The 21,520-nt window shown below is 38.9% G+C and overlaps 1 protein-coding gene across 4 annotated transcripts in view; it reads left to right on the plus strand.

The window, feature by feature from the left end:
* Window positions 1–21,520, plus strand: part of LOC138741452 (tyrosine--tRNA ligase, cytoplasmic-like) — a 59,740-nt gene that overhangs the window by 15,200 nt on the left and 23,020 nt on the right. For all 4 annotated transcript variants that reach the window (XR_011343505.1, XR_011343504.1, XM_069895576.1 and 1 more), the window contains 5 exons: window positions 2,709–2,794; window positions 3,364–3,502; window positions 10,319–10,410; window positions 16,973–17,166; window positions 20,487–20,628. Coding sequence is in view for 2 of the 4 variants with exons in the window: in XM_069895576.1 (XP_069751677.1) it covers window positions 2,709–2,794; window positions 3,364–3,502; window positions 10,319–10,410; window positions 16,973–17,166; window positions 20,487–20,628 (653 nt within the window). In the remaining 2 variants the exon portion in view is untranslated. The remainder of the gene's footprint in view (window positions 1–2,708; window positions 2,795–3,363; window positions 3,503–10,318; window positions 10,411–16,972; window positions 17,167–20,486; window positions 20,629–21,520) is intronic.

A 21,520-nucleotide genomic window follows, 5' to 3' on the forward strand; every position in this document is an offset into this window, starting at 1 on the left:
TGCAGGAGGAGCAGGACTGGTACCTCAAAGTTCCGGGCATCTGTCGCTTTAGATGTGATTGAACGGAGGGAGGGGTGGGGGGGACACATTTGGGAAGAGAGAATGAAAGGCGAAAGAGTGGCATTGCTTGTCAGGGAAGATAACACAAGTGTGCTCAGGGAGGACAGACCAGAGGTCTCGTCTACTGAGGCTATATGGGTGGAGGTGAGGACCATGAAAGATATTGCCACACTGCACAATAGTCAACGAGAATTGGAGGAGCAAATCTGTAGAGAGATGGCAAACAGCTGCAGGAAACAAGGTTATGATAGTAGGAGATTTTAACTTTCCACGTATTGACTGTGGCTCCCATACCATAAAAGGGCTGGATGGGTTGAAGTTTGTCAAATATGTTCAGGCAAGTTTTCTAAATCAATATATGGAGGTACCAACTAGAGACAATGCTTTTATGGAACAAGATAAGACAGGTAACAGAAGTATGTGTAGGGGAACATTTTGGGCCCAGTGATCATAATGGCGGTTTTTGGAGGGTGTCGGTTTTTGGAATTCCGGATAAAAGGTTGTGTACTTACTTAACTATCTTTTAAAAAAAAGTTTCCAGTTAATTATGGAGAATGGGTCGGGGCCTCGGGTTGAGATTCTAAATTGGAGGAAGGCTTATTTTGAGGAAATGAGATAGGATCTAAAATATGTAGATTGGGATAAGTTGTTTTCTGCAAGGATGTGCAAGGTAACTGAAGGATCTTCAATGGTGAAATTTTGAGAGTACAAAGTTTGTATGTTCCTGTCAAGCTTAAAGGCAAGGTTAGCAGGCATAGAGAACCTTGGTTTTTGAGAGATATTGCGGATCTGGTTTGGAAGAGAGAGGTGTATAGCAGGAACAAATGAGATACTTGAGGAGTATAAGAAATGCAAGAAAAACCTCAACCTAGAAATCAGGAAGACTAAGAAGACTTGAGGTTGCTTTGGCAGACAACGTGAAGGAAAATCCTAAGGGCTTCTACAGGTATATTAAGATCAAAAGGATAGTAGGAACAAAATTGGTCCCCTTGAAGATCAGAGTGGTCAGTTTTGTGTAGAGCCAAAAGAGATGGGGGAGAGCTTATATTTTTTTCATAAATATTCACTCAGGAAACAGGCACAGAGTCATTGGAAGTAAGGAAAACAAGCAGTGAGGTCACTGAACCCATACAGATTAAAGAGGAGGAACTGCTTGCTGTCTTCAAGCAAATAAGGATGGATAAATCCCCAGGACCTGACAAGATATTCCCTTGGACCTTGAGGGAGGCTGGTGTAGAATTTGCAAGGACTCTGGCAGAAATATTTAAAATGCCCATAGCTACAGATCAATAGCCAGAAACTGATTAGGGATAGTCAGTATGGCTTTGTGAATGTTAAGTTGTGTTTAACCAATCTTAGAGTTTTTCAAGGAGGGTACCAGGAAAGTTGATGAAAGAAAGGCTGTGGATGTGGTCAAAGGCCTTGTAGACAAGGTCCCACATGGGAGGCTAGTCATGAAGGTTCAGACACTAAAGTATTGATGGTGAGGTGGAGAACTGGATTCAACGATGGCTGGACAGGAGAAGCCAGAAAGTTGCGGTGGCTTATTGCTTCTCAGACTGGAGGCCTGTGACAAATGGTGTGCCTCAGGGTTTGGTGCTGGGACTATTATTATCATCAGATTATTGATATAGATGACAATGTGGTAAATTGAATCAGCAAGTTTGCAGATGACATTAAGGTTGGAGGTGTTATGGACAGTGAAGAAGGTTTTCAATGCTTGCAGAGGGATCTGAACCAGCTGGAAAAATGGGCTAAAAATGGAATTTATTGCAGAAAAGTGTAAGGTATTGAATTTTTGGAAGACAAATCAAGAAAGGACATACATGGTGAAATGTTAGGGCACTGAGGAGTGCAGTAAAACAGGGATATGGGAATACAGATACATAATTCCCTGAAAGTGGTGTCACAGGTGGATAGGGTTGTAGAGAGAGCTTTTGCCCTTCATAAATCAAAGTATTGAGTATAGGAGTTAGGATGTAAGACAATAGAGAGGCTAAATTTTGAGTATTGTGTGCAGTTTTGGTCACCGAACTACAGGAAAGAAACCAATAAGATAGAAAGAATGCAGAGAAGATTTACTAGGATGTTGCCAGGACTTCAGGAACTGTGCTACAGGGAATGGTTAAATAGTTTAGGACTTTATTCCCTGGAGTGTAGAAGAATGAGGGGAGATTTGATAGAGGTATTTAAAATTAAGAGGGGAATGACAGAGTAAATGTAGAAAGACTTTATCTATTGAGGGTAGGTAAGATACAAAACAGAGTACATGGGTTGAGAGTTAGGGTGAACTTCTTCACACAGAGTGGTGGGATTGTGGAACAAGCTGCCAGCTTAATAAGAAATTTAATAAGAATTTGGACAGGCATCTGAATGGGATAGGTATGGAGGGCTATGCACTGGGTTCAGATTAATAGAACTAGGCAAAAAAAATGGTTCAGCACAGACTAGATGGACCAAATGGGCCTGATTCTGTGCTGTAGCATTCTATGCAGTTAATTTTGAATGAGGATAAGGATTTTCTATGGCATTGGTGTATGGAGGGTCAAAACCTAAAGTGAATAGCTGATGTTTGCTATGTTTATTTTTAAAACTAGTTGGTTATTTGTCTGACTATTAATAATGTTAATTTTTCTATTCTCTTTCAGAGTTTGTAATTTTGAGAGATGAAAAGTGGGGAGGCAGCAAGACCTACGTGGAATATGATGAACTCGAAAATGACTTCCGTGATCAAGTGATTTTAAAAAAGATTCCTTTTGTTAAACCAAATGTTAAATCTGTTATTTATTTGTGTGTGTGTGGATTTTATTCCCTGGAGCATAGAAGAATGTGGGGAGATTTGATACAGGTATTTAAAATTATGACGGGCGTAGACAGAGTAAATGTAGACGGGCTTTTTCCACTAAGGGTAGGTGAGATACAAACCAGAGGACCTGGTTTAAGTGTGAAAGGGGAAAAGCTTAGGGGGAACTTCTTCACACACAGACTGGTGGTAGTCTGGAACGAGCTTCCAGTTGAAATGGTATATGCAGGGTCAATTTTAACATTTAAGAATTTGGTCAGATACATGGATGGGAGGGCTATGGGTTGGGTGGAGTTCAGTGGGACTAGGCAAAAAAAAGTGGTTCGGCACAGACTAGAGGGGTCGAGGTGGCCTGTTTCTGTGCTGTAATTGTTGTATGGTTCTACTTTGAAAGCTTTTCAATAATACAGGTATCTACAGCTTGTGACAGATGCTTTACATGAAAAACATTAGTTAGCAGTAATGCTTAATGGATTAAAACATTCTCTTTCTCTCCTCAGATTGTTCATCCTGGGGATCTGAAGAATTCTGTGGAAATTGTGTTAAATAAGTTGCTGGACCCAATCAGGAAGAAGTTTCAAACGCCAGAAATGCAGCAACTAATCAGAGGAGCTTATCCTGTACCTAAGAAACAACAAAGTGAGCAAGTTTTATTCAAACTAGGAAATCAATTTTTTGCTTTGCCCAGTAGAAAGGAAGCAAGAATATTGGTAAATTAGAGGGTTGTGGAATTGCATTGATTATAAGCTATTAGAATTTAAAACAAAACAGTAAGACTTGGTGTTTATGGAAGAAATAGTCAACAAGATTTGGGTCAGTTAAGTAAAAGATATTGGAGGGAAAAAGTGCCTGTGAATTCCAAATGCTCACTTTGTCCCATCACTAGAAACCAATGTCAGAATTAATATATATCTCTCTAATGATTCATTTCAATTAACATTATGCATACAACCTAATAGATAAGTTGGAGTTTTCCTGTTAGCTGCAAAATATATTTCTTTTTGAGCTAAATTATTTTTTTTCCCTTGAGCTGCTCTTGTTTTTTTTTAAATTTTTTTAATTTTTCACAGTGTGAACCATATCAATCAAAATACATACAAACATTTTCCTCTTAAATATACACAGTGGCATTTTCTCTCCTTTTTCCCCCCTACCTTCCCACCCCCCTCCATACCCATTAAACGTTCAACATATACAATACAATAAAACCATTAAACAATGTCATCACACAATGAAAATAAACAAGAAAATTGTGTCATCTACTTTTGCACACTGGATCAAGTCATTTTGTCTTCTTATCATTTTAGGGGGTGGAGGTCCGAGGCAAGCCCTCTCTGTTAATGTTCCATGTACGGTTCCCAAATTTGTTCAAATAATGTGACTTTATTTTTTTAATTATGTTATTTTTTCCCATGGAATATATTTATTCATTTCCATGTACCATTGCTGTACTCTCAGGCTGTCTTCTGATTTCCAAGTTGACATTATACATTTTTTGCTACAGCTAAGGCTATCATAATAAATCTTTTTTGCACTTCATCCAGTTTGAAGCCTAATTCTTTACTTATATTACTTAGAATAAAGATCTCTGGATCTTTTGGTGTTGCTTTTTGTGATTTAATACCTGATTTACATAGGAACATAGGAAGTAGGAACAGGAGTAGGCCAAAAATGGCCCATCGAGCCTACACCGTCAAAACTTTTTCACTTTCTCACATGCCCAAAACTTTTCCACTTTCTCACATGCCCAAATTGCATGTACTGTTGTTCCCATTTCCTTCTTACAGTGAAAACATCTATCTGATAATGTTGGATCCCTTTTTTTTTTACTTTTGGTGTGTGTTATATAACCTGGGTAACCAATTATACTGTATCATGCGTAACCTTGTGTTTATTATATTCTTCATAGTTCTAGAGCATAACTTTTTCCATGTTTAATTTTTTATCTTTATGTTTAAAACTTTTTCGCACTTTTGTTTGGGTTTATAGCTTATTTCATCATTTTCCTTCTCTTGCAGCTTGATGTACATGTTCGTTATAAATCTTTTTGTTATCATTGTTTCTGTAATCACATATTCAAAGCTGCTGGTAATCTCAGTCTGTTTCCCAATCTATCCTTTAAGTAGGCTTTCAGTTGATGGTATGCGAACATTGTACCATGAGTTATTCCATATTTGAACTTCATTTGTACAAATGTTAATAAATTATTTACCAAAAGATAATTTTCTATTCTTTTAATTCCTTTTCTCTCCCATTCTCTAAAGGAAAGGTTATCTATTGTAAAAGGGATTAGCTGATTTTGCATCAATAATAATTTGGTAGTTGGTAATTTGTTTTTTTCCTTTCTAAGTGAATCTTCTTCCATATATTGAGTAAATGATGCAGTACTGGTGAGCTTTTATATTGTACCAGCTTTTCATCCCACTTATAAAGTATAGGTTCCGGTACCTTCTCCCCTATTTTATCTAGCTCTATCTTAGTCCAATCTGGTTTTTCCCTTGTCTGATAAATTCCTTAATTGTGCTGCTCTATAATAATTTTTAAAGTTTGGTAACTGCAAACCACCTTGGTTGTACCTCTCTGTAATTTATCTAACGCTATCCTCGGATTCCCCGCTTTCTATAAAAATTTCCTTATTATTTAGTTAATTAAAGAATTTCTCTGTTAAGGGAATTGGTAACGATTGAAATAAGTATTGTATCCTTGGGAAGACATTAATTTCAATATAATTTGCCCTCCCTATCAACATTAGTGGTAATTCTTTACAATGTTCTAAGTCTTCCTGCATTTTCTTTATTAGTGGCTGATTTAATTTGTACAGGTGGCTTAAATTATTATCTAACCTAATATCTAGGTATCGGATTGCTTGTGTTTGCCATTTAAATGGTGATTCTTTTATTCTGTATAATCCGCATTACTCATCGGCATCGCTTCACTTTTATTTGCGTTGATCTTGTACCCCGATATTTCTCCATATTTCTTCATTTCTTATGTAGTTCTTTTATTGATATTTTTGGTTCTGTTAGGTATACTATGATGTTATCTGCAAATAAACTGATTTTATACTCCTTCTCCTTTATTTTTATCCCTTTTTTATTTTCTGTTCTTATCAGTTCTGCCAATGGTTCTATTGCTAAAGTGAACAGTGAGGGAGATAGTGAGGGAGATCCCTGCTTAGTTGACCTACTTAATTTAAATCGGTTCATTACATATCCATTTACTGCTACCTTCGCCAATGGTCCATTATATAATACTTTAATCCAATTAATATATTTTTCTGGTAGATTGAACCTCTGTAGTACTTTGAATAAATAATTCCATTTTACCCCGTCAAAGGCTTTTTCTGCGTCTAAAGCTACAGCCACTATTGGCTTTTTATTTCCTTGAACTGCATGAAGTAGATTAATAAATTTACAGACATTATCCGCTGTTCGTCTTTTCTTAATAAATCCAGTTTGATCTTGTTTTACTATTTTTGGTACACAGTCAGCCAATCTGTTTGCTAATAATTTTGCTATTATCTTATAATCTATATTAAGTAGAGATAGTGGTCTATATGATGCTGGTGTTAGTGGATCCTTCCCTGTCTTTGGTATTATTGTAATTATTGCTGTCTTACATGAATCTGGCAAGTTTTGTTTCTTCTATCTGGTTCATTCCTTCCAGGAGAGAAGGAATTAATAACTCTTTAAATGTTTTATAGAATTCTATTGGGAATCCATCCTCTCCAGGTGTTTTATTGTTCGGCAGCTTTTTTAATATATCCTGGTTTTATCAGTTTGTTTTGCTCCTCTTCTTGCTATTTTGGCAGTTCAATTTTAGCTAAAAACTCTTCTATCATCTTTCCCCTCGTTCTCAGTTTGGTATAATTGTTCATAAAATTCCTTAAAGTTCTCATTAATCTCCATTGGATTATATGTAATTTGTTTGTCCTTTTTTCCTTGATGCCAATACAGTTCTTTTAGCTTGTTCTGTTTTAAGTTGCCAGGCTAATATTTTGTGTTTTTTCTCCCCGTCGTAATACTTTTGCTTTGTTTTCATTATGTTCTTCTCCACCTTATACGTTTGTAATGTTTCGGTTTTTTTTCCGCCAATTCTCTCCTTTTCTTTATATCATCCCTTTTTTACTAGTTCCTTTTCTGTACTTACTATCTCCCTTTCCAACTGCTTTATTTCCCGATTGTAATCCTTTTTCATCTTAGTTACATAACTTATTATCTGCCCTCTAATGAAGGGTTTCATTGTGTCCCATAATATAAATTTGTCTTTCACTGATTCTGTGTTTATTTCAAAATATGTTTTAATTTGGCATTCAATAAACTCTCTAAATTCCTGCTTTTTAAGTAGCATGGAGTTTAACCTCCATCTATATGTTCTTGGTGGAATGTCCTCCAGTTCTATTGCTAATAACAGGGGTGGGTGATCAGATAGCAATCTAGCTTTATATTCAGTTTTCCTAACTCTCCCTTGAATATGGGCCGACAACAAAAACATATCAATCCTTGAGTATGTTTTATGCCTACTCGAATAATATGAGTATTCCTTCTCCCTTGTGTGCTGCCTCCTTCATATATCCATAAGTTTCATTTCCTGCATTAATTTAGCCATAAATTTGCCCACTTTATTCTTTTTGCTAGCCTTTTGTCCAGTTTTATCCAACATTGGATCCAAATTAAGGTTAAAATCCCCTCCTATCAATATATTCCCCTGCGTATCTACAATCTTCAAAAAAGTACCTTGTATAAACTTTTGATCCTCTTCATTAGGTGCATATATATTGATCAAATTCCAGAATTCTGAATATATCTGACACTTTATCATTACATACCTCCCTGGTTGATCTATTATTTCCTCCTCTATTTTGATTGGTACAATTTTATTTATTAATATAGCTATACCTCTGGCTTTTGAATTATATGATGCTACCGCTACGTGCCATACCAAGTCTCTCCTTAATATATTATGTTCCACTTCAGTTAGATGTGTTTCCTGCACAAATGCTGTGTCTATTTTTTTCTTTTTTCAGGACATTTAATAGCCTTTTTTCATTTAATTTGGTTATATATTCCCTTAATATTTATACTCATATAGTTCAACATGGCCATCTCATATTCTGTTTCCACCTCATTTCTGCTTTCTCACCACCACAATCCCCCTTTTACCCATTTTCATCTCTCAGTTTTCCCTTTTTGAATTCAATGTATGACAACACTTTTAAAACATAAAATACTTCAACAACTCCCACATCTAAAATTCCCTAACCCCAAATGTCCCCCCCCCCCCCCACCACCTCTCTGAGTTGCTCCTTGTCCCTTGCCGGGCAACCACAACTCCCCTCTCCATTTGGATTGCGAACCTGCTCGCAAGCGTCAACTGATTTCACAGTGACTGTTATTCTCTCTCTCTCACCCAACCCCCTCCAGAAAAGACTTTTATCTTCACATATAACAAAGCTCTTCCTCTTTCCCCCCACCTTACTTCCTTTCTTCCCTTTTCTTTCCTTTCTTTAGTTCTTACTTATACATTATTGTTACATCTTTATATGTATTTTGTTGTCATTCTTCTTTCTTGTTACATCTCTTCATCTCTCCTGTCCTGCAGCCATTCTGCAAATTCTCGTGCTTCCTCCGGATCCGAGAACAGTCTGTTTTGCTCCCCCGGGATAAATATTTTAAGCACAGCTGGATATCTTAACGTAAATTTATAACCTTTTTTACATAGGATCAATTTTGCTGTATTAAACTCCTTCCACTTCCTTAAGAGTTCAAAACTTATGTCTGGGTAAAAAAAAAATATTTTTTGACCCTTGTATTCCAATGGTTTTTCGTCTTCTCTAATTTTATTCCTTGCTCTCTCCAGTATATTTTCTCTTGTCATGTATCTCAGAATTTTTTCTAAAACAGATCTTGGTTTTTGCTGTGTCTGTGGTTTCGGGGCTAGTGTTCTGTGTGCCCTTTCTATTTCCATTCCTTCCTGTATTTCTGGCATTCCCAGGACCTTTGGGTTCCATTCTTTTATAAATTCTTTCATATTTGTGCCTTCTTTATCTTCCTTTAGGCCCACTATCTTTGTTGTTTCGCCTACTATAGTTTTCCATTATATCCATCTTCTGAGCTAACAACTCCTGTGACTCTTAACTTTTTTGTCACTTTCTTCCAATTTTCTTTAAGTCGTTCACTTCCATTTCTACCACCATGACACGTTCTTCCACATTTTCTAATCTTTTCCCTACATTTGCTATGACCAGCTCTATTCTACTCATTTTTTCTTCTGTATTTTTCATTTCACTAAATTCTAATGTCAACCATTCTTTTAATGCTCTCATTTGTTCTTGAAGTTTTTAAAATCTGTATACTGTCCATCTATTTTACCTTCTATTTCTCTGTGCAAAGCTTGGTCTTCCTCTTCTTTTGTGTCTGCACCTGTGTTTGTGTCTTCTACTTCTCTTCCTTATATCTGTGTCTCTTCTGACTTTCTTGTTGAGTTGCGTGTCTCACTTTGCTGGGCTTCTTCTTGCTTGGCTTCTTGCTGTTGGTCCTCTTCTTCTGGGCTGGTTATCTGTTGGGCCTCCTGTTGCTGTTCTTCTTTCCTATCACTCCCCATCCTGTCGCTTTTCTCTTCTTCCAGCTGAGAGCTCTGGTGTCAGGCATCCCTCAGCTGGTCGCACTGTGTTTGCTCGCTCCTCAGCTGGGCCACCCTCCCATTACTGTGCATGCACGACTCCTCGTGCATGCGCAGTTGTGTGCTTTTGTTTGGTTCAGAGAGCCATTTTTACAATCCAGCGGTCAGGAGGTCGCGACTCTGCAGGGTCGTCACCAACCTTTGGGAACGGGCTCTTTTCTCCACAACGGCTCCCTGTTTCTTCTAAGGCTTTCTCCTTTCTCTTCCGGCATCTTTTCTTTTTTAGCTGTTGTTTTTGCTTTTTCCTTCTTGGGTGCCATTTTCTTTCTTTTCTCCACAACTTTATCTTTTATTTTTTGTGTTTCTTGAACTTTGTATTTTCTTCACTATTTCTTCTTTTATGGAGAGGGCTGGTATTCTCCTACCGGCCACTACTCCATCACATGACTCCTCCAAGCTGCTCTTGTTAATGCAGTGTATTCAAATAGACACACAAGAGAATACAGTTGCTGTAATTTGGATTAAAAAAAGGATCAGATTGGCAATTCGGGTAGCACCTGTGGAGGCAAAAGGAGAGTTCATGCTTCAGGTCAACATCCTACAAGAAGAGTGAGAGGGGAGATAGCCAGTATAAGAATAGAGAGTGAGATATAAGGTATCGCCTGCTAAACCCTGCCTCATCATTCCCTCTCTCTCACCTTTTACTCCAGCTATTTTTATTATTCTGCATGAATCCATATCATTTTCTGCCTGTAATGTTTTGTTTAGAGAAGAGAATTTTAAATCTATTTAATGTAAAAGATGAATTGAAACTGTATATTGTACAATTTCCAGAGGGAGCTCCCAAAGCACCGGCTGCTGAGAATAATGAAATTATACCTTCAAGACTTGATATTCGAGTTGGAAGGATTATCAGTGTGGAAAAGGTTAGTTGGGAATGTGGAGTGCTTTCAGCTATCAGTAAGGTGTGCCATTTCTATATTTTTCTATCAGGTTTGTGGTACTTTAATAATTATTACTGAGTCAAACAAATAACCTGCAAAATTAGATCAGTGTGGTGATAGTACTTGATCCATGTTATGTCTGGTATGGATTTCTGGGCATTTCCAGTACCTAAAATGAAAAGCTCTTAATTTCAAACTTCATGCTTCAACTGGAGACTACACATCGAGAAAATGCAGGAACCTAAACTTGTATCCGGAATTGTTCAAAGTGGGATCAGACACATGCTGTTGTTCGGAATCTTCTAGATTTTGGAATCATTTTTATTTCTGTCCCTTAAGCAAATGCTTTGCATTTGGCCCCTGCAGTTCGTCACCCCACCCCTCCACCAAAGCTGATGCCAGACTATTTTGCACCTTAGGCTAGGCTGAGCACAGGTTGGGGGGGGGTTCTGAGCGGTGGTGGTCCAATGTGTGCCATACACAATGCTCTCAACTAGTGCATCAGTCAGATGAAAGTTGGAAGCACAGGGCGACCTAGGAGCTCAGCCAAAAAGGCAGCTAGCTTGGAGCCAGTGGCTAAGTGGGGCAAAAGGCTGGACACGAGGTGGTGAATTTCAGGCACTTCACCAGCTTGTCACGCCAGCCTTCAGGCACACTCTGGCATTATAGCACTGCCCACCCCCCCCCCCCCCCCCACAAGCAAGGATGCAGCGCTCCGAGCCTGGAGTTTACAGAGTGCCACACCAGATCGCAGCGACGGCTCAATGCAGGAGCAGTGCCAGAACAGTTCCAGTTACGTGGGGGATTATGGGTAAGGAAGACGACCATTGCTCCCTCATTGAGCCATCCACTGCTGCTTGGTTCTCTTGAACCAGGTGCTGGGGCCAGAAAGTCATCTTTCCACTGAAGGTGAGAGAGGGCACCCCCGGGGGCGGGGGCCACGGGGACTGGGACTGTGGGAAATGGGGTGGGGGGGCAGTACCACTCTGAAAACAGAGAATTTATTGCAGGGAAATTAACATTACTTATGTGTAATCTCATCTACCGAAAAAAGTGCCAGTTTCTGGAGGTTGCTGATTTTCAGAATTCCAGATAAAAGGTTCGGCACCTGGACAACAAATGGAGCTGCCCTTCGTATTCACTCTCATATCTTCTGTTACTTTGTCTCACGTCTGGAGGGTTTTTTAAAGTGATAATGTGTTTATACCCTGGCCCTTAACCCAAATACAGTAAAATCCCTGTTATCTGGATTTCAAGCAAAACAAATAGGTAAAAAAATATGAAAGTTACAATTGCTGCCCATAGCGGTCAGTTTGCCAATCATGCAGCATGCAATCTCAAGCAACTGGAAAATTCACTTACCTGGCATCTACCAATCCTCGTAAGTGCTGGATACCTAGGATTTTACTGTCATTATCTTGAATTTCCATATCAATACTTAGCTAGACTCCTCATTTGTGTAGGTTGGTTCTGGATAGGAATAGAGAGCCCATTTATTTAAAAGAAGGAAATGGGTCTGTCAGGGGGGTTTTCAGAAGAACTGGAGAGTTCTTGACAGCTTTCTTTGGCTTTGCTGTCAATTCTTTCTGCTGGTTAACATTGAGGGACTTGTTCTAGCCTGCCCATTTTGAATTAGGACAAAAGTCACAGGCAAGTCAATGTTGAAAGATCTGTCAAAGCCTAAATGCTGAAGGATTTGATACTGGCAGAAAGCTCTGGCTGATTTTGCTTTGTGACTGGAATACTGTGAGCTTGGTTTCTCAACTGACTTTTGTGAAATCAGTGTGAACATTTTTGACCTGTTTTTTCCCTTGTGTTGAGATCCAAACAAATTCTAAATTAGCCATAATTATCAAGTGACGTATATTAACTATAGAATACAAAATCAAAATCAGCCAGTAAAATAATAGTTAAGGCACCTTGTTGGAGTTAAGTAAATCCTTAATTTCACCTTGCTATACTTGAGAAAGCAGTGTATTAGGAGGAAGAAATTATCACCTTTTTTAATGTACACTTGTCATGTGTGAGTTTAGTGGTACTGATTGAACATTAGAAATGTGATACAAAAATATTATGCAACTTGACCTCAACACAGCTGAAATAAAATGACAGTTGAGGTAATGGAGGCTGGAACTGTACCAACATTTACAAGGCATCTAGACGGCTACCTGAATGAGTAAGGCATAGATAAATACGAATTTAATGAAGGCAGCTGGGATTAGCATAATGGTCTGCATCGATGTGGTGGGATGAAAGGCCTTTCTGTGCTGTACAGCTCCTGACTCAATGACCACAAAGTTATATTCTGTAGATTTTAAATGAATCTTAAAGTGATTTAACATGCCAAGTCCCTTCAACTTAACAGATAATGTTCCTCAAAATGAAGTTAAATCACTTTGAGTTCAATTCTGAACACATTGGATGGACTATTAATATCTGTGGAAAAAAAATTGGAAATTGCCAGAGGAACACAGCAGTTTGTGTGGCGTGTATGGCGATGGTGGAAACAGAAATGCAGTTTCAGGTTGATGATCGTACTTAAGGTGCAGAGGAAGGGAATTTGTTTCAGAGAACAAAAGAGAAAGTTGGTGACAAGGACTGACCATATAACAATTACAGCATGGAAACAGGCCAATTTGGCCCTTCTAGTCCACACTGATCCAAGTACCCTCCTCTAATCCCACTTACCAGCACTCTACCCATATCCCTCCATCCCCCTCCCATCCATATATTTATCCAACTCTTTCTTAAATGACGAAATTGACCCTGCCTCCACCACCTTTCCCGGAAGCCCATTCCACATGGTAACCACTCTCTGAGTAAAGAAGTTCCCCCTCATGTTACTCCTAAACCTTTGCCCATCAACTCTCAATCCATGACCTCATGTATCCATCTCTCTTACTCTCAATGGGAAAAGCCTTTCCACATCAACTCCATCCATCCCTCCCATTATCCCAGACACCTCTATCAAATCCCCCCTCCAGCTCTCCTACATTATTCCAGTAAAATACAACATTACCCCCAAGGAACAGCATTACATTTTCTTAACAGGTATTTTACAGCTTCTCAAACTATTTTGTTCAATAAAACTTCAGATAATGAGGTTTACCATCATGTTGTATTTTCATCTCAGATTTATAGATCCACAATATTTTCTTTTAACAATGTTAAAAATGAATTAGATGCTGCATGGTCTGCTGGCTGTTTCTAGAATCTCTCATGTTTTAATTGTTTTTTTAAACATCCATGATATTTTCCTTTTATTTTGTAGCATGCGTGCTACTGTGAAGTGTGGAAAGAATGACACACACCCAAGAAGTTGAAGTCTGAAAATACCCATGCCCTTTGTAAGTTAGCAGTAAAGTCTTGGATATGGGGCACGGGTACCTGTCAGGTGTGGTAGTCTTGCTGAGGTGGTGATAGTCCCCACATGGCCTCCACCCTCCTGCTGCCTTCGGTACCATGTGCAGGGGGAGGCCCAGGGGCTAGTAGAATGCTGCACTATCCCCAGCACTTCCATTTTATAAAAAAAATCCTCCTTGGCGAGGGTGAGCTCGGGGGGAAAGGTAGCGCTCCCTGGCATGGAGTGGGGGGCTCTCGGTAGAAAACAGGGTGCCTTACCCTGTACTTCGGTTTGGCGGAGGAAAGCTGTGAAGCCACAATCGAAGGGAACGCTGTTAGGATTCATGTAAATGAGTTGTTGAACAAAATAATGGAGTCGAGGTGGGGGGGCGGGGGGGGGGGGTAACTTGGCTTCCTCCAGGGCATTGTTTGAAAAGCCCGAGCGAGCACCAAATGCCACCCTTTAAGGTCCACCAGCAGGCAGTGAGCTTGCAAGAAGTCTGCTTTCAGAAGTGGTTGTACCACAGCCCACAATTGTGAATGTCCATGTGAATGGGTGCTGCTGAAGTGGAGAGGGACTGTGTGGGTGCTGAAAGTTCTGTTTGCTGCCCCCGGTGCCGGGCCCGATTTGCCATTATGGGTGTAATAGACTGGGGAGGGGGGGGGTGGAAAAGGACCCTTATTTCGTTGCTGGTGTGAATGAGGAAGCACCTTCCTGACGAGAGTCTCACACATGGAGGAGGCTGTCACATTGGCCAACCACTGCATCCATTAACAACGGTTGGTCATGGTGTTTCCCTGAAATGCCCAGGGTGGGCGGCATTGACAGGCCCCCACATCCCATACTAATGTTGGGTCGGGGGTCCACTTGCCTCCCGTTTGCTGTGGCCTTGTTGCCAGCTGTGCAGGACCTAGCAATCTACTCCACCGAGGCGCTGTCTTCTTTCTTTGCTCTCCAGAACACATTCTCCCAGGCTGCGACTTTCCTGGGGTCATTGAAGACCTCATCGGGAAGCAAGAGTCAGATATCCTTGGGAAGCTGCTCCAGGAAAATCTGTTTGAATCTGTGTCCCTCAGCAAGGATGAGCATTTTGCTCATGAGGGCGGATGGGGCCCTGTTCCCAATCCATCCATCTGCTACAATTGGGTGGTATGCTTGTGCCATGAGATTCCAAAGGTGCGGGTTAATAGCTCCTTGAGGGCATTGTATTTGACTTGCTCCGGAGGCTGCCGCAGGAAGTTGACAACCCTTGCTGTCGTGTCCTGGTCAAGCAAGCTCACCACATAGTAGTAAAGTGGTCATTGGTGGTGATCTGTCGAAGGTGGAACTAAGCCTCGGCTTGTTTGAACCACATGTGGCTGCGACGCCCAGAATGTTGGCAGCTTCAACGAAACTACGCAAAGAGCTGCTTGCTCACCGTTTTCCTGCCGTGCAGGTTGTCACCTGAGACAAAGGTCGTTGGCTCCTGTGGGGTCTGCACGGTTGCATTCATTGGCCATCGAGTGTATCGGGACGCGACTTTAATGTTTGTGATGGGTTTGGTTTGAGGGTGGTGAGACTGGCCTTTAAAGGTAATCACATTTTGAGAGACAAGAATTGACTCTTGCACATTTAAATGTATAATTGTTGCAAGTTTTGCTGAAGCTGGAGGAGTGGCAGACAAAAGGGAGAATTTTTTTTGCACCAGTCACCAGTGTTCAGGTCTTCTATTGATTTTAATGACTGATTTAAATTGGATTTTTACAGTACATAGCAAATATGGGATAATATATATATATATATATATAAAAAACACAAAATGCTGGAGAAGCTTAGCAGGCCAAACAGTAGCAAAGGTAAAGGTGCATAACTGACGTTTCGGGCTTGAGCCCTTCATTAAAGTATGAGAAAATGCCAGCAGGTGTCCGAACAAAAGAGTAGGGGGTGGGGAAGGGGGAGGGGTGGCAAAGGTAGGAAATAATAGGTGGAGAAAGGAGGGGGGAGGACAGCAGCAATGGGGAGGAGGGATGGTTGGGTGGGTAGAAGAACTGGAAAGACAGGAGAAAGGGAAAGAAAATGCAAGCAAGTTTAATGGGAAGCAGTAAAGTTAAAGCTGTCTGGCTGAAGTGTGCCCAGACGGAAAATAAGGTGGTGTTCCTCCAATCTGTGGGTGGTCAGGGTGGGATGGTATCCAGGCCATGGACAGATATGTGAGCGTGGGACTCAGAATGTGTGACTCAAAATTGAAATGGTCAGCCACTGTGAACAGAACGGAGGTGCTGAGCGAAGTGATTTCCCAGTCTGAGATTTAGAGCATGCCACAAAGGGTGCACCACAGTAAATAAACTCTGATATCGAGAATGATGTCGACTACAAAATCACTATTAAGCTAAAACTATTTAGGCCATTCTTAAAGTACAGACTGCAAATGTCTTGCTTATTGTGGAAACCTATTTTTCATGCTTAATGTGAGTCATTTGCTGTACAAATAATATTTCTGACATAAATCAGATGTAATTGTGCAGATTATTCTGCCAGTTTTCTCTCACTTGTGCTAGATATTTACCAATGCAGTTAAAAACCAACCATCTGGGATCCCATTTTTTGCAATTCATGATGACATGGTATCTGGCTCAAACATTGGTGCTGAATGTAATCTGTGGGTTCAGAGTGCAAGTGAGATGTGAGGCCAGAGCTGGGGCTGGGGCTAAGAGTATCTGGGGCAGGAACTTGGATAAATTTAGAGCTAGAACTGTCTGGAGGACTTGTATTTTTCTGTTTCTGTTTAAACTCACTAGGCTTGCTTGATTTTTGTTAAAAAATTGTGTGTTATAGAGTAATATAAATCTGTGATCTAAGTGTGAAACATCCAATAGTCTGGCCCACAAAAACCCTGAAAGTCAGGATTATCAAAATTTTACTGTATTTTTTTTGTCTACACTAGAAGTTTGAATTTTGCAGAGTCTATAATGAGGGTGCTATCCATATGTGTTAACAGACCATTTCTCTCCATGCCCTCCAGCCTCTCTTTGTTGGCTCATTATTCCAACAACTACAAATCTTGTATTTCTCCAAAGTATTTGGCCTAATGTGATTTGCTACCATGCTCTTTCAGAAACCTAACGATTATTGGAGGAACTTGCATTTTCAATTGCTATTTCCTGATCGTCACATTAAATGAAAATTTGTGCATTAATATGAATTAAATTTTGTTTAACCTAGCATCCTGATGCAGAAAGTCTCTATGTGGAAAAAGTGGACATTGGAGAACCCCAGCCTCGAACGGTTGTCAGTGGGTTAGTGCAGTATGTTTCTGCTGAGGAGCTCCAGAATCGGAATGTCATAATGTTATGTAATCTGAAGCCACAGAAGATGCGAGGAATCGAATCTCAAGCCATGTTGCTTTGTGCATCTCTGTGAGTGGAATTTTTACTCACTCGGAGTTTAAAAGTAATATTAAAAGTATTAACCATTTTTGATAATGAATAGATTGACTACCGGATTAAAAAACAATATAGTTAATTGATGTTATATTTCAGTTGTTTAATTTTTAGTTTGTATAAAATAAATTATTTCATGGAGCCCGCTTCTTTTGATAATATTTCTATTGTTTCTATGAAGTATTTTGGCTTGCATTAATGTTATCTTAAAAATGAACATATTTCTGTGCCTTTTCGTGATTGAATGGTTTCATGCAGCATAATAATTATGAGCTTTATTTCAGTAAATGCATTAACTCTACTCGAATCAATAAAGAAAGCAAAAATGTTTTAAATTTATAAATGACTTTTTGCGTAATAATACATTTTTAATCATTTGCTCTTGTCTATTCTTTATTTAATCTCTCAAGTCATTTCAATAATCTTCAATAAGTTCCTGACCTTTTTATTGAGATGAATACAGTAGAACTTTGATTATCCGAAGTGGTCGGACTGTGCCTGTCGGATAACTGGTAATTTTTTTAATAACGGCCCAGTAGCAACAGCTTGTAACAGTGTTTAAAGAACAATAAATGACAAGGGAAGGCTTTTTAAGCATGAAATAATGTTAAATTCACACTAAAAAAACAAACTGAACAAAATGCTGTTTAAGAAAAATCACCAAACACTTGAAATTCTACCTTCAATCACAGTACTATCTGCAGATCTCTTTGGCATTGCAAAACTCTCAAGTTGAATCAAAATCGTAACTCAGACATGCACATGAACATGCTGGGTTTAAAGTTTTTTCAAACTGTGAAGTGAGTTCGGTGCCGGAAAAAAAATAGGATAAATGAGGATTATTGGTTCAGAAATCCTCATTCATCCGATATTTTTGGGAGGCTCCTCTAAATATTTTGGATAAATGAGGATTTCGGAGAATCCGATTTCGGATGATCAGAGATGTACTGTACTAGATTTCTTCCCTCTTGTAGATGTCAAAAAAATTTTTGATGTTGTTTTACCAAGATAGCCAAGTATTGTGTTATTAGGAAGGAGCCTGCTTCAGGGTCAGTCTTTTGTACCAAATTAACCACTTGATGAAGACAAGAGAATGAGCACACATTTAGCTTTTCTACCTGGAGTTCATCATTAGATGTTTGACAAGATGAGCTTGATGCAAACAAGACGCAGAGGACTTCAATATATTTTCCTTTTTTCTCCCTGATTTGTTATTTAACAATAATTAAGGAACATTTGAAATTTGAGAATTGGACTTTAGTCTCCTCGCTGACAATATGTCATCTCAGTGAATATAGAAACCCTGAAATAGGCCTATGTGTTTTTCTCTATATTCACAAATACAGGGCACATACACAATTTTTTTAGCTGATTTTTTTATTTTCCATTTACTTCTGGAACCTTGTTATTAAGTTGGTGTTTTATATTTAACACTATATCCTGCAACTTTTGTCAGTTTTATGATGTCCTAGTGTTGTTTGAAGGAATGTGCATTTTAAAGTGATTTTTCTGCCAAGCAATTTCACTGGAAATTGATTTTGGAATGTGCTCTTGCAGCTTTGATGTATTATCTGGAGCTGAAAATCCAATCAGTTTCTGATGAGCAGAGTGCTCCTTTTAGCCTATATTGACTTTACTTTTGGAAAGAATCCTATCACTGAATTTATTGATGGCAGCATTCATAGAAGAAGAAAATCTACTCCAAATGGAAGTGCAAACAAAAAAAGATAAATGTGGCCAATGTTTATGTGACCAGTTAAATGAAATACAATGGACCTCTCTACTTTTATTCTTTGCTAACTTGACTATCTCAAGGTTGTTAAAAAATATCTTCTTGTTAGTAAGCAATCCTCCTCTCTAGCTCAAAGAATTTTCTTGTCACTCTAACTGCTGCTTTATTATCGTCCATTGTATGTGTATGATTGCCAGAGTAGTTGAGATGATCAGTTAATTTCCAATCTTTTAGATGAAACTCAGATTATTACTTGATTACTTCATAAATTATTTGTTTGTGTTTGACTCGTCTTATGGTTAAATTAGAAATAGAATCATAGTATGCTAGAGTTATAGTAGTATTAAGATCCCAGAGGACTGCAAAACCCAGCAGCAATAGATATTCACCAAGACAAATGATTACTTAAACAAAAGTTGCTTTTAATTATCTTTAAACATGAAAACAGAATCAAACTTTAACATATCACTAGTGACTTAACTAACCTAACTTAACCTCCCTTCTAATTCTAAGTGCACGTGTATGTAATGTGTGTGTAAGTTCAGAAAAGTTCTTTTGGTTCACAGTCCAATCTCACTTCTCATTCCTCCAAGTTCACTGGTTGCAGGCAATTCTTATACTGTGCACAGAATTTTAACATTTATAAAGTTCACCAGGCTTTGGTGCTTGAAAGGTAAATGTTTACTGCTCAGGAAGGTTCTTGTTGGTTTCAGAGAGAGATTTGTTATTCCAGGACATCCACAACTGATGTACTTCCATCAGCCACTCCATTGTCTTGCTGACAAAACTTGCCCCTTTCAGGGTTCTCCAGATGATAACCTCTTTCTTTCTTTCAGGTCACCACAGAGTGCCATTTTGTTTCTCTTATTCCGTGAAACATTAGACAGCCAGTCCTCTCTTCATGCATGAACCACAAGGGCTTTGACTAGGCTGAACTATGCACTCACAACCTGTCTTCCAAATGGGGTTTTCCATAAGCTTGCCAGCTTATCCTGTTCCAGTCCCAGCTGCTGTTACTGACTGTAACACTGTAGAAGTGATGTGTGTGTGTGTGTCTCTCTCTCCCCCCACCTCTCACTTAGAGAAAACCTGTTTGACTCTCTGTGCTTGCAAAACCACATGATCCTCCTAGAACAGCAAGTTCCACTCCAGACTGAATGCGGCTCTGACGAGCTCTTTCATCTGTTGCCTTTTGTAAACAATAATCCATTAGTGAAGTCTCCTGGGCACTCTCCAAAGCTTTTGCAAAGCCTCTGAGGCCCCGACATGTCTAGCATGGGGCAGAGCTCCAGTGTTTTAAATGAGATCTGTTTCAAAGTGTTTGTATCTGACCTATACTAAAACCTGCCCCAATTTATCTCTCAAAAACATATCTATAATCTGTCACAGTAGAAATAAATTAATATGACATTTTTGCAGCAACTAAAACCTTAATGGGTTGATAAAACAATACCCTAAACCAGATTTGATGTTGAGAAGAACAAAAACCAAAGTAAATAGTTTGTCAGTAGATCTTCAAGCAGATATTTCTGTTAAGACATATTTGTGCATAATGTCATTACAGAGAGGGAGAGAAACGCAAAGTGGAACCATTGAATCCTCCCAAAGGTTCTGAACCAGGAGAGCGGGTGTTCGTAGATGGATTTGAAGATGGTACAGCGGATGACGAACTGAAACCAAAGAAAAAGTTATTTGAAAAGTTGCAGGTAATACTTGTACCAGAAAGCGAATGAGAGTAAGAATATAATTTTACAGTAAATTATTTGTGCTCTATTTCTTTTGATTTGTGAACAATGAACATGTATTACGATGATTCGAATTAAGAAATGTGTTTGGAGTTCTCAATACGTATTCTGAAGTTATTTGTGAAAATAACAAAAAAAAATTAGAAGAGTCAAGGCAAGTGTATGTAATTGTCTAGAATGATGTACCCAGAACAATTTTAAGGTTCATATGGGTGGAGGATTTTGCTACCAAGGAATAGGTTTGTTAAAATAGGATTTTCTTTGTGTTCTTCAGCTGGGTGTTTTTTTTTCACAATTCTTACCTCTAGAGGGTAGTGTCAGCCTTTTACTGATATGCTTTGAGATTATTGGCTCGCCACTTCTGCTGCAGTGTATCTGTAACTTGTGTGTGTGTGTGTATATATATAAAATATATGCACTGTTTTGTTCAAATGTGTACTTTAGTTTTTCACTAAAATCAAAAATCTCTGTATTTGGCGAGGTTACAGAGCTCAGTGTGAAGCAAACAGCATCTTCTAGTGTTCATCCATTCACTGAAATCAGTGCATTACTTTGAATTATGTCTTGCTTCTCCAGGGAGAAGTTTTGCAGCCTTTGCAAACAAAATTAACAAAAATCGCCAAGCTGTAAAAGAAGGGGTTTACTAATTTCTTAATAAAAACTAATGTTACCTGTAGCATAGTTGGGATAAAGTGAGATTTTACTGTTGCAATTAATAAACTACTTGGGCCCTGAAGAAGTAAACTACAAAAGAATTTGGGCTTGTTGTCTCCTTTAACCTAATACTTAATTCATTTCCTGACATTCTTTTGAAAAATTTGTATTGAGAATCATGTAATCTCATGGATGAAGG

Source organism: Narcine bancroftii, chromosome 8 (genome assembly GCF_036971445.1).
Source record: "Narcine bancroftii isolate sNarBan1 chromosome 8, sNarBan1.hap1, whole genome shotgun sequence".
In the NCBI taxonomy this organism is placed as follows: Eukaryota; Metazoa; Chordata; class Chondrichthyes; order Torpediniformes; family Narcinidae; genus Narcine; species Narcine bancroftii.